General features: G+C 45.8%; 1 protein-coding gene across 4 annotated transcripts in view; it reads right to left on the reverse strand.

Moving 5' to 3' along the window:
* Window positions 1-13423, reverse strand: part of TMEM260 (transmembrane protein 260) — a 34462-nt gene that overhangs the window by 6721 nt on the left and 14318 nt on the right. For 3 of the 4 annotated variants that reach the window (XM_054827702.1, XM_054827705.1, XM_054827706.1), the window contains 5 exons: window positions 8048-8225; window positions 5835-5948; window positions 3301-3480; window positions 800-840; window positions 342-425 (listed from right to left, as the gene is read on the reverse strand). In XM_054827702.1, the coding sequence (XP_054683677.1) occupies window positions 342-425; window positions 800-840; window positions 3301-3480; window positions 5835-5948; window positions 8048-8225 (597 nt within the window). The remainder of the gene's footprint in view (window positions 1-341; window positions 426-799; window positions 841-3300; window positions 3481-5834; window positions 5949-8047; window positions 8226-13423) is intronic. The other variant, XM_054827704.1, reaches the window with a different exon arrangement.

Raw genomic sequence — 13423 nt, forward strand, 5'->3', positions numbered from 1 at the left:
GCATGATGAAAAAGGAGACAAAAGTTACGCGCGCTTGAAAAACAACTCTCTCTCTGCATACCTAAATGCATTTAAAACAAGGAGCCAATGAGCCTTTCTTTACCTTTGCAATTTATGAAACTTCTGTTTTCAAAGCACAAACCCCTCAGGATTTCAAGAGTTTTAAGCTTGCCATCTACACAACCCTTGCCACAGGGTTACCGGGAATATTTTGCTTTTAATTAATAGACGACCACAGCCAATTGCTGAAATTTTTGCAGCAGCAAGCAGAAGGCAAAGCAAGCCGCCCATGCAGCCAGCAAGAAAGCGCACGTCGGAGCAAACGCTCTCCTCCAACTTACGGCAGTGCTGTGCTCACACAAGCCACAAGTGCCAGGGCGAGGACGGGAAGGGAGAGCTCCGACTTCATCTGTGCCAGCTGAAAACTGCGGAGAAATTAATGCATGGATGCGTCATCCCCACATCGTCCCTTGCACTCAATTAAAGTGTCAAGAGAAACAAGGAATAAGCACAACATAACAGTCGCACTCTGCTGTGATTAAGTCTCCCAGAAATGGGAACAAGCTCAGTTTACGTATCAGGATTTTGAATGGAAAATGACTGGGGAGGGAGATCCAGCATTTTTCCTTCAATGGAGATGACAGACGGACGTTCATGCATGCTGTCCCTGCGCCGGATGCACACAGCCCCAGCTCTGGACCAAGCCAAGGACAGGCAGGACAGGAACCTCTTTGGCCAAAATGACAGCAGCATCAACAGGTTTCTCTCCACTAAAAGGCACAGTGAAGATTTTACTCACAGCAGCATCTCTCTCATGCTGGATCCTGTCTCGGACTTGGCCTAGATAACAAAGAAAGAAAACCCCTGAGAAACCCACACATCGATTGCCATGTCACTGGGGCAAGAAGTCTTTCCGTTTTCTGTTTTGCAGAGCCCTGAGCGCACAGGGCTCCTCAAAACTCCTCCAGGTGGTACACCAAGGTGGCCACAGGGAACAGGAATGGCTTAAACGATCAAAAAGACAGCAAACTCTATTCAAACCTTCATGGCAAGGTTTTCTCCCACATTCCTGTTTTCCATTATGCCACTGTGCAGGGTTTACCACCTGGATAAGCATTTCTTCAAGGTGCTACCAATCCATTACCCTGTGACTTCAGCACATCATATGGTTTAGCTATGATTTCCACTACATCATAGAATCATTCAGGTTGGAAAAGACCTTTAAGATCATCGAGTCCAACCGTAAAGCTAACCCTGCCGAGTCCACCACTAAACCACGTCCCTAAGCACCACATCTACACGTCTTTTAAATACCTCCAGGGATGGTGACTCAATTGCTTTCCTGGGTAGCCTGTTCTGATGTTTGATAACCCTTTCAGTGAAGAATTTTTTCCTAATATCCAATTTAAACTTCCCCTGGCACAACTTGAGGCCATTTCCTCTTGTCCTATATCCACACAGTGCATTTATTTTCTGGGACATCTCCCCACAAGCTGAGACAAGCACGTGGGCCTCAATTCCTGCTTGCTTACCAGACTCGCCCCTGTCCCCTCTGCCCTGACGGAGGCAGAGCTGTGTGAGGTTTATATGAGATACACGAGAATTTTTATTGCAGAGACTGCAATCCATGACATGAGTCTGGGAAAGAAGACCTGCTCGGTGGAGGTGAGGAATTACCTTCGTAGGTGCTTGTTGGAAAAGCAGTGGCTACCAGATAACAGATAAGGTAAATGGATGCAGGACATCTGGAAGGAATATTTAATCTCCACAAAAATGGAATAGTTAATTGCATTCAAGATTTAATTTAAAAAAAACACCAACAAGAAGTCTTAGAGGATGGAGAGCCAGCCCACAGCTCCTGAAGCACCACTGCCACCTCCCTGTTTCTGGCAAAGCCCCACCTTGCTGGCACCTGACACCTTCTGCCCCCAGACACATCCCTTGCAGGAGATGACATTTCTGATCCTCGACTTACAGGTGGAACCCTCTCCTGAGTCTTTTCTCTGTTGTTTTGTTGTTTTTTTTTTCACCCTGCCTGCCTTTAAAATGGAGCCGTGGGTCGCAAGGGCTGTCTGTCCATCCAGGCAGGACTCTGGCATTAGCCCAACTGGCGTCGGGACCAAACGCTTAGATTTTGCTGCATTTATTGCTCCTGCTTCAGACAAGTTCGTCGTAAATGTGATTTGTAGTACAGGATTACACACAGTCCATCCCTAAGCCTCCTGAACATCAACTTGAATTCATCGCATTTGATGGAGAAAGGAGTTAAGGGATTTGCATGCCTTGGTATCGCGCTGCCCAACCGAGTCTCATTCTCAGGAGACGGCTGGGAATAGGACAACAGGGGAAATCTCAGAAGTCCTTCAGAGGATGGATCTTATCTCTGTAGGAGTTTCAGAAAGATTAAGTGGCAGCAATAGGAATTATCAAGTCTTTTGCTTCACATCCTACAGCCACCCGGCTTCCCGAGAAGGATGTAATGGAATGTCAACGGTGCTCGCCGCATCACACCGGCCGGATGCGGCTGCTGCACACATGGGGCTTCATTTCTGAGGACGTGGGGCTTCAGGACCCCAAGGATTGACACGCTATGTAAACCATGCCTTTTTCTCCTTTCCCCCCTCCCAGTGGTGCGATTCCCCAGCCCTCTGAAGCAGGAAGGACAGAAGGGTGCCGGGCACTTGCTTTCCTTGGGTGGCCGGAGCCAAACATCTAAGTCAGGGCTCAAGGAGCCAGATGCAAACCCCACGCTCTGCAAGCAACCATGCGCTACCTCCTTCCCTCCCTCTGCAAGAGCACAGACCAGTCAATAACTCAGATCTGAGGATTCTGAGACACCCCCCAAACCCACCATTCATTGCAACTCAGTATTAGTAAGTTAAAAGGAATCTTTTAAAAAAGTACAACGAACTGCTTGCGACCTCCTTAAATAGCTGAGTTTAAAATTAAAAAAATAAGACAATTATGTCTGAAAACAAGAAAAACACAAAACTGATGTCACCATCTCCCTCTAGCACAGGTTGCTCTCTGGGATCTTATAAATATGAGACACCTGTACAGCTCCCAGTAAATAATACAGCTCACCCCATAAAGGCAAAGAGAATTATTTCTTTGCTTTCCCAGCCATGTGATCCACTCCCAGGAAACCTGACAGATCAGAAGGTCAAAATCAGAAATAATTATTTAAAAAAGAAACCATTTTCAATTTCTTCCCCTGCAAGCCATTAATCCTCACGAATGGAAAGGTTCTGCTATTGCATAAGTTAAAAGAAAGTAATTTAGAAAATGACCCTTATTTACCAGATTGAACGTCCCATATTCTTCCCTGAGAAAGTGGGTCAAAAATCCTTGAAAAGTCGTCTGGTCTCCCCATGTCCAACGGGCTTGATTGAGGTAGGACGAAGCCGGCAGATAGAGATAAGGCAGCAAACCAGCCAAGAAGCATAAACCCAACTTCAGCAAATGGCCTAGGGACAATTCCTGCACCAAAATATGTCATATTGCATAACAATGTTTATTTTAGTTTAATCATGCTGGAACTTCAAGAACAGATAAAGAAAAACATCAAATATATTTACACAGAGCTGATCTCTCAATTTATAGTAAGTCCCTACAAAATGCTATGTTAAACCTTATGATTTTGTGGATTACTAGGAAACTGCATCAAACTGATCTCCTTTGCATGGCAGGGTGAAATTTAAGTGAAGCAAATAATATTAGCTAGGACTCATGAGTATCATACTCATTGCATCTTTCACATTTAAATCATGGCATGACATGCATAGATGGCTGAAGCACTGCAAGGCTGAGATAACCCACTTTGCAGCGATTAAGAGTTGGCTGGTATTCCATCTGGCAAAAAAAAAAATTAAATAAATAAACCCCGCTGCTCTAGTACAACTACACACATCATCACCATCATCAGGAGTCAGTTTTGCCATTTACTTTATCGCGATTACACTGGCTAAATTGGATAGGCCAACTTTTGGGGTGGGATTTTCAAGACTGCCTAAGGGGTCAGGAAGACAAGACTTTCAAAGGGACTTCTGTGCCTAACTCCTTTAAGTGCTTTGGAAAATCCCACCCTAGAATATTGCACGCTTGCTTTATCGTTAGCCACTGCCCTGTCAATCAAAGCACTTCTTCTGCAGTTGGGGTTATGGGGAAGAGGCACCATTCAGAGCAATGCTCTACAGAGCAGAAAAAGTAGCTTGGTAACGGTGGTGGCCACAGTTCCTTCAGAAGCAAGCTGGCTCTTTTTTACTGAAGAAGGCACTGTTTTCCATCAAATATCCTTCTTATCAGGTGGTTTTCTACAGCAGGCACTACCGGGCTGTCTAAAGTATTTCCCGGGAATATTATTATTGGCACAGGTTTGTCCTTGCTGAAAATCACAGAGGTGTCTCTGGACCTCCCCGATTAAAAAAAGAAACCAAAACCAGGCTTTAAAGAGTACAAATAAATCGCAGAAGTGAAACATCATTTTGTTGAAGGAAATACATAGTCAGAAAGGGGTTTGCTGGAGACATCGAACAGATTTTGGATCAAGATTGTCTGAGTTGCATCTTATCTCTCGCAGCTTGCATGCATCACTCCAGGTTTAGTTATACCCTGCGCCATTACCCAGGACCACACCTGATTTATCAGGTCGAGGGTAGAAAAATACAGGTAGGACCGGCCAAGCAGAAACCTGCCCAACTGTCAGCTGCGAAAGAGAGCTGGGGGGGGAGCAGACGGAGCCTTCTCAGGGCCACACGCAAAGTGATGAGAGCATCTGCCCTGCTGGTTTCAGGGTAAAGTAGAATTTCTGCAACACGTCTACATCCAGCCTGATGTGCTGACTCACAGAAGATCCCCTGCCGAAGACAAGAGCATCGCAGGGCCCCTGAACGTCATCTGGGAGCCTCATCCAGACGGATGCATATCACTTTCACAAGCCAGGCATGTAAAAAGGTGTTTTCACCTTCTTACACAACTAGCAAGCTTAATAGAAGAGGTGTAGAAGGAGGGACATCTTGAGCATGGGATCTCTGGTAGGAGACGAAAGGGACATACTTGACCAGATCAGGGGCTCGCTGTTTCACCGAAGGTCAGCCTTCCTTTGGTCTTGTCCAGCTGGCACGAGCCAGGCGCTCCTCACCCAAGAGCTGATCTCTCGTAGGACTCACAAGTCCTGGCTGTGCCAGAGCTGGAGGCACGTCCCAAGGAGATGCTGAAGAGGACTCACCCCTAGAGACAAGGATCTGCACCCTTACTGCTGCGCTGCTTATTCGGGCTGCGCCTTCAACTATCGACAGCAGTCGCAAGATGCTCTGCAACCAGCAGACACAGCTTTCATTGTGGAATCAACATACCGAAACTCATCTCCGAATGAGTTGATGGCATGAGAAAGCCAGTGCCCTCAGCCAGGAGAAGCCGTGGCCAGACTGCGCATGCCTGTGACTTCTCACCAACAGATATATTCACCTGCTTCCCCGTTTGCTCGGTCACTGAACGTGCTCTTACTTCCTACATGCTGAGCAGCTTTTAGCTCCGAGTATCGGTCTCGTAGTTGCGTATGGGGTATCTGCTAGCAGGTGGGGCAGAGCGCTGCTGTGCCAGGACACGGGGCAGGTCACAGGTTGCTGGTGTGAGCAAAGCCTCTGAATCATCATCGCTGTCAGCTCTGGTGTCAGACTGACGGACCGTAGCTTCAGAGGGTTCTGACCGACTAGTTTAGACAAACCATTGACTGTCACTGTTCGTACATCAACATAAAAGCGGCACAAGTGCTTGGAAAGAAGAATTACTCGCTGCCTTACAAAAACAGAGGCACGGGTCAGCAAAATACATACCGTCTTTCTGAAAAGCCGGGAGAGAACCCAAGGCACAATACAAGCGATATAAAGCACTATTGTGTGCTGATTGCACAAACTGAGCCCACAGCAAAAGGCACCAAGTTTAGAGACCTGAAAGGGGGGAAAAAAACAAAACCAAACACCTTCACAATTATTCCTTACAGTTTGCAAAAAACATCCAGAGATCAAAAGGGCGTCAGCACGCTTACAGGAGAAAGGCAAAGACATCGGTGAGCACCAGTCAAGTGTAATACAGGCTGGTTTTGATTATTTACAGGGAGATTTCAGTTGTTTAACAGAAAACATTCTTTAAGAAGTGTCCAGCTGAACAGCTATGTCCCCATGTATACAGAGATCCTATGTCGCACCATCACGTATGTCAGAACGATGCGACGGGGTCCAATTCCTGAACCCCTGCCGCACAGGGGAGGCTGCCCAGCAGTCAACTTCAAAAGATGTCATTTTTTCAAAAGCCATACCCTAAAATAATGCCATTATGTACAGAGATCTCATTTTATATAACAGGAATGATTTTTTACCCCTTTTTCAGGCACAGAGAGCTAAAGCGAGGGCTACACAAACTTCCTGAGCAAAGGGGAATTAAATGCGATATCCCTCATTAGTCTAAAAGCTCGTTTTCGAGCATCTTTGAAAGAGTTTTCTGATAAAACGGGTAACATATCCAGACTAGGCAGCACCGTGCAGGGCCACTGCTCCTCCTCTGAATTTGCCTCCTCCATCACTTGGTCCACGTTACGACCTGACACCATGCCCCAGGGCAGCTCCTCAGGGGGCAAAAAGCCACCAGAGTCCCACAGACATTGTTGGACAGGAGCCGACAACCCATCTTCACCTTCCATCTATCATCAGAGCATCGTCTCTACTATTTCTGTCACCGGTGACGATGGCGTGCGAGATGCAAAGTCTTGCCTTGGTGTGGTGATGGGATCACCTGGTAATTTTTAATTGACCAGCAACCAACGTTGAAGGCTGCCTGGCCATGGAAACACCTGCCATAACTTCTGAAAAACACTTGTGGGCTTCAGAGCTGCCCTGCGGGACCCAGAAAAACTTCAGTAATTTTTCAAGTATATTGATGAACTCCAAGCAAGCCCCTGAAGATGTTTGCACAACCATCTGATTTATGAAAAGCGCTGTGTGAGCTTGCTGTTGGCTGCCTGGCTTCTTCAAGGCATGGGATGCCAGACACCCAAAAAACATTGAAACAAGCTCCTTAACTGCTCCTGAAAATCCCATTGGAAATTGGGCACATGAAACATGGAAGCAGGTTGGAAAATGCCCAACTCCATCTTTGTGGAGTTCAGGTTGAAGGGATCTTGGGACAGTACTCATCAGGAAATAACAAAAAATAAAAATGGTGAAACAAGGTCTCTATAACCACTGATAAAACATGTTATTTGAGAACCCGGGAAGCTGAGTAAACTACCACTGCAGACTTCTGAAATTCTAGCCTAGCCTGACAAAAATCCTTTTATTCACACAATTTACAGGAGTCACAGCAGGCAAGTCAGTTGGAAGAGAAGAGATCAGATGTTCAGGCAAACAGAAGTAGAAAGAACAAGACTGCTGAGTAAAAATATCACTTGGCTGCCTAGTCTGTTTATAAAGTAGAGAATATAGCATGGAATTTAAAGTCTCTGTATTTAACAATGCCATTATTTTAGGGGCACGTTTAATTTCAAAAGAACTGATCGAAAATTTGGTCATTTCTGTTTTTTCAGTAGAAACCTGGGTTTCTGACTAGATGAAGTTTTCCATAAAATATATCTATTTACCCCAAGGCAAAACAGCAGTCCTGAAAACAAAAACTTGAACACCCACAGCCTAGTTTGAGTCTTTGATGCACGAAACCAAACTTTGCACTAAAACGTTTAGCTGAAAATTATTGTGCTTTTCCTGATTCCACCCTGTGTGTATTAAACAAACCAACCCCAAACCCATCCAACAGGTCCCAACTCAACTCTCAACCCTCAAGCAAAGCAGACAGGTTTTTCAATGTTTGGCACTGTTAAACATCCAGGTAGGGCAGGGACTGACATCACCCAGCACCGGTACTGACCCCAGTCCCAAAATTTGGCCTTCTTTATTTAAATAAAACTAAATCAACACTAAATGAATAGGAACTTAAACAGACGCGTGCTAAATAATTGGAAAAAAAAGAACTATTCACTTTGCTTGAGATGTTTTACCTTTGATCTCTCTCTTGCAGTGGATGCCTCCTCAAAATGCGCGGTGAGAGCCATCAGCAGCCCCACAAACAGATTGTTTAAGCTAAAAACCTCCGCCGCGATGGACCACTGCCATGTTAGACGAGAAAATGAAAACACCCCCGCAGCAAGGATTCCTCCAGCATATGAGCCAGAAAGCCTGCAAACACAGATAACATGAAATCTTCTTTTCCAACAAAAAAGCCTACTTTATTGTCCTTTTTTTTTAATTTTTTTTTTTTAAACATACTGTAGCAGCAGAAATGATGACTGCCACCCAGCACCCTGCCAAAATATTATATGGTTAATATCTTCCTAATAATTTCTTTGCACTGCATTGCAATTAGGAAGAGCAGGCGTTAGCCAGCCCGTCTATTTGCAAGCCACTCAACACCAAAGACTCGGCTTCTTCTCGCAAGCGCCATGAAAACTTCCAGTATTGAATTCGGTTCAGAAACCCCGATGAGCGACGGCCCGGCGGGTCGTGGTACGCCGAGCCAGGGAGTCACGCTTCTAACGGGATACTCTCCGTGTGCAGCCTTAAATTCATCAAGGTGCTGAATAAAGAGCGGATTAGAGCTCTTCGTGATGGACAGCATTAGCAGAGCTTTCCCAGGGGGGGAAGGTTGGAGCGTCTCAGGGGTGGGTGAGGATTGTGGCGCCCGGCGTCCCGGCAGGGTCAGGAGCAGGGAAAATGGGGAGCCCACGAGGTGGGATTTAGCCCAGGAAACCTATGACACCCATTCTGCAATAGCGGCTCTTGCCACCCGGTCGTGTCAGGGGCGGCTCCGGCTCTGCCTGTTTGGAAGGTCTCCCCTTCGGGAAGTCACCCCGAAAAGGGCACCACAACCAGCTCAATTACGCCTTATCCAAAGACAGAAATAGCTGCGGCTACGATCAAAGCTCCTCTCCAGAAATTCACCCTCCTGCTGCGAGACCACAAATTGGGTTATTTCTTTAGTCCCACCCCAGGTACGCACGCTTCCATTTAGTCCTAACGTTTCCAACAGGTTTGAAGCAAACTGATGATAGGCTAGCCAACTTCGTCATCAAGCTACCCATGTAATTTGTTCCTAAATACTGGCCATATCCTCTAGCATGGCCAAAGTCCCCAGTTGGCTTGTTAAGCCCATCAGGGATCAGAGTGGATGTCCATATAGGACTTGATTATGGGGTTCCTCACATAACTCTGAGATAAATGGAGACCAAGTCAACAAAACCTACAGCCCCTGCAAACAGAGATGAGGGAGCTGCTGGCACTGCACTCCCTAGCAAGGGCTCCTCTCCTTAGTTACGCTTTCTTTCCACCTTCCCAAAACGACCTCAGTATACTGAAAAGCCAAGCTATTTCTGTAGATGTCAAAGAAGGACTTGCGCAGTTGGAACGGGAATTTTGAATCCATTAAAAATGGGAAGTAGGGTGTATGGGGATGAGAGGACTGGGATGAGGGCTTGGGAAGACCAGGTCTCTACTGCTCCTCCTGCCACTGACACTGGACATCCTGGGTGGCCTGGGACAAGCCACTCTGCTGCTGTCACCCCAGGTATCTGCAAAATAGGACTAATGTTTTTTATCTCCTTTGTAAAGCATTTTCAGATCTGCAGCTGCAGGAGGTAGCTGGAGGGTGAGAAGCAAGGCAGTTCAGTTAACACTGGAGAAAAAAGAAACCAAGTTTCAGGTGTCTGAGGCCAGAGTGAGATAAGCTCAGGGTGACACAGAGCTTCAGCTCAAGATTGTAGGAAGGGGTCTTGAAAAATCAATGGAAGGGGAAAACGAAGTCTGAGAATTCCCAACTGACAGCAGGTGGGACTCCTTCAGACCAAATCCATGTCTGCAAAGTAGCCTATAAGCTTTCAGCCTCAAGGGCTCTGGTTGTCCTCTCCTCCTCCCTGTCACTAGAAGGACGTGGCACCTGAGCTGAAAAAGGAAAGACACAATGGAGTTTACAGGAATCAAGTCAGGAGTGGCTTCTGTTCCTGAAGAAAAATACCAGGACAGGGTAGCGGGGCCACCAGTATTTGAAAACCGATAGATCCCCGATACACAAACCCCACTACACAACATCCTTAAGTTTTCACAGAATCATAGAATGGTTTTGACTAAACTCTTTAAACAGCACAAACTTCCAGTTAGAAAGAAACAACTTCATAAATCCCTTTGAAATTCTTGCAGGGAAATTATGTTAAAAAGAAAAAAAGGCAAAACAACCTTCCCAAAAACCTTGGGATGGAAAGCAGCATTTTAGGCAAATGTCCCAATGATTTACCAATTCTCCTTGTCTTTCCCAGAAAAGACTCGAGCGTGTCATCAGAAATCAAGTGAGATGAAAGAAATCCCATCCTGTTGATAAAAAGTCACAAACCTGCAATTCAAGTTTTATGAAATAAGGCTTAAGCAAAAGCTACTCAACCCAAAGCTTAAAGACTTATTCCAGCTATGTGGGGCAGGGGACACTTCTGCTTACTGTCCAGCGCAGGGTCAGGATCCAGCACCGAGCATGTCCACAGGTCTGTTTGTCAACAGAGCTGGTGTTGCCTTTAGTTTCCTGTGAAACTCATGGAAAAGCCAGGCTGCTAAGCTTACTTTGTAAAAGCATGGAGCACTAAGCTCCTACAAGTATACTAGATGCTAAAAGACCAAATGGAAATGTGTTGCATTCTTGAAGAACATCAAGACAGTAGCGTTGGGGAAGGCAAGCTGGAGAACAAGAGTTTTTTTCCAGATTCTGTTACCAGCAATGGAAAAATGATGGATTTACAAGTCTGCTGATTCAGAAGGAAACACTCTGGGAAGTGGAAGTGATCAGTCCAGGTATCTCCAGATGAGGATGAAGACAACCCGGCAGAAGAAAAACCACGTCCAGCAGGTCCACCCAATGCAACAGTTCACAGTGCAAACTAGCGACAAGCAGAAATGAATCCCATGCAACTATGTCAGCATGATGCCGGGGCCAAATTAAATCAACCCTGCCTTACTGCGGGGCTGACATGGTTACACTGCTCATTTTGATCGACACGAGGATCTCCATGCACCACTGCACTCTGCCATCTGGCAGCCTCTTGGTCCTCTCCAGCACGGAGTGACACTGTGCTGCGTCTCTCCTGCCTTAGCATAAAGACGGCCCCCAACCCACACACTGTTCAAGGAGGTGACAAAGCAACTCAGGTACAGACAACACAGGTCAGCCACCTACAGCACTTTGGACCAAAGGGCAATTTCAAGGTGGGAAAGGCACTGGTGGGTGTTTTGTCAGGTAAGGCAGAAAGAGAAGAACAGAAAAGGCACAAAGATGAGAGTAAAACAGAGATGGGAAGAACTGAAAGAACAAAAGGATGGAGCAGAGCTCTAGACCCAAGGTCAAGAAGCTTGAAGCCAAGAAAGAGGATGAAAAGATCTGCAAAGAAGGACAGCGCAACCTACAACTGAAGATGCTGTTGGTGACAACATGTTGCATAAGGACATTAGGAAGCCGGAAGATAACGGCTGCTTTAATTACAGGCCCAGACAGCATTTTTGTGGCTAAGACAGAGTATGTTGTGGAGGAAGGTTAGCACAAGAGGTAAAGAAGACTTCCCATAACTCCAGTAAAAGCTCGACAACCCAATTACCTATGTTGAGATGGAGAGGGAACAAGACCATTTTTTGTGTGGAAGGTAAGAAGGGTTGTTCTCATGGTATATAGACACACGCCTCACAAAAATCAAACACCAATGTCTGGCACAAACATTATAAATAATTCCTGCAGTGAAGCTTTGCTGGACAAGGAGCATGCACACACGCTTCGGTCTCTGCAACCCAGCCTGGAGACCCACACTCTTCCATCCACATTGGCTGGAGGCTCGTAGGTGTACTGTGGTCAGAAGGAAACAGTTGGGGTTCTTTTAGTTGCTTAACACCATCTCTCCTTTCGACAGTACATCAGGGCTTCAGAGCAGAGAGTAGCAGAGGTTTATCTTCACTTGACTTCTACTCATGCTTCTGTCTTCAAACACATTTTTCAAATACAGTTGAGGTGTTAGAAAAACCATGGCAAAGACCCGTGACAGCTGGATCCTTGACCGGTCTCATGTAAAACCAACATGTAGGAGGGCTTTTTCCCATTGCTTCTGGGGAGCAGGGAGGTTAGCTTCCTGCTCCCCCAAAGCCAGCACATCTCCCCCAGTCTTTGGAACCGGGATGAGAAAGAACAGATGACTGGAACGAGAGAGAGGATCAAGGGGTCTCCAACAATGAAGCCATGGCAGTGGTTATAACCATCCGGTGTTCGTCTGTCAACACAGTGTAGGCATAAAGCTATCTTGCAGCGACTCCCTCAAGAAGAGAGGCTTTACAAAGAGCAAAAGGTGGACAGAGCCCCGCTATAAGGCTCTGGCCAGTGACAGGGGGAATCCTGGGCTTGGGCTAGGTAGGGACTATCTCTTGGAGAAGAAAGCTGGGTCACCTAAAAGAAAGCATTCAGAGTAGTAACACCCCGCCGTAAGAACAACCTCAGCGCACAGAAATCAGCTCATGAAAGAAGAAAAGATTTGCAGCCAACGCAACAGTGGGAAAGTCTTCATAACCTCTCCCAGGGGTACTACAGCTACCACCACCAGGTCCACTTCGAGAAGGACTGAAGCACTGAGCTTGAATAAAAGCCGCCTTCTGGGCTCGTTCTTCTTACACAGAGGAAAAACCAAGAGAACAGCTTGTATTTTTGATTTTGCAAAATAACTAGTTTGGGGCAAGACTTGCTCAAAGCACATGGAGCACTTTTTCAAAACAAAACAAGGGGGAAGAAGGTCCCTTCCTATCGCTCCAATAACTACAACATTTGATCGTTCCCATCATCTCAAAACGCACTCAGAAGGGACAGAAACAGTCAGCAAAGGAGAGGTTATGCAGTCCTTTGTGAGAAATATTTTCCCATGGCATCCCTAAACATAAAAGACTAAAAAAAAGAAATAAAAAATTATTATTTTGTTTTCCTTTTCAGGCACCCAAGTGAAAGAATGTGCAGCTGGGCCTCAGCTCCAAGGACGCAGCCAGTAGAAACTTGCTTTAATCAGGAATATTTCAGCTGCATGTTTTTGTTAAGACTTTGCAGGAACAATGGGGAAAAGTGAAATTCGGTATTTTAATCTGGTTTTGCAATTATAGTTATTAGCTTCTCATTTGTTGGCAATCACTAAAACATATCAGTTTGCGATTTAAAATTTAGCCTCTCCTCTAAGTTTGGTAAAACCTTCTATTAGGCAAGAGCACAGGTTACAGCTATATGCATTTAACAAAGAACTCGATCAGCGCTTTTACTTTTTATTTAGAAAATAATGGCAGACATTTTCTATTTGGTACTTTGCAAAAACTTATTAAATGAT

This window comes from Grus americana, chromosome 5, assembly GCF_028858705.1.
Source record: "Grus americana isolate bGruAme1 chromosome 5, bGruAme1.mat, whole genome shotgun sequence".
Classification (NCBI taxonomy): Eukaryota; Metazoa; Chordata; class Aves; order Gruiformes; family Gruidae; genus Grus; species Grus americana.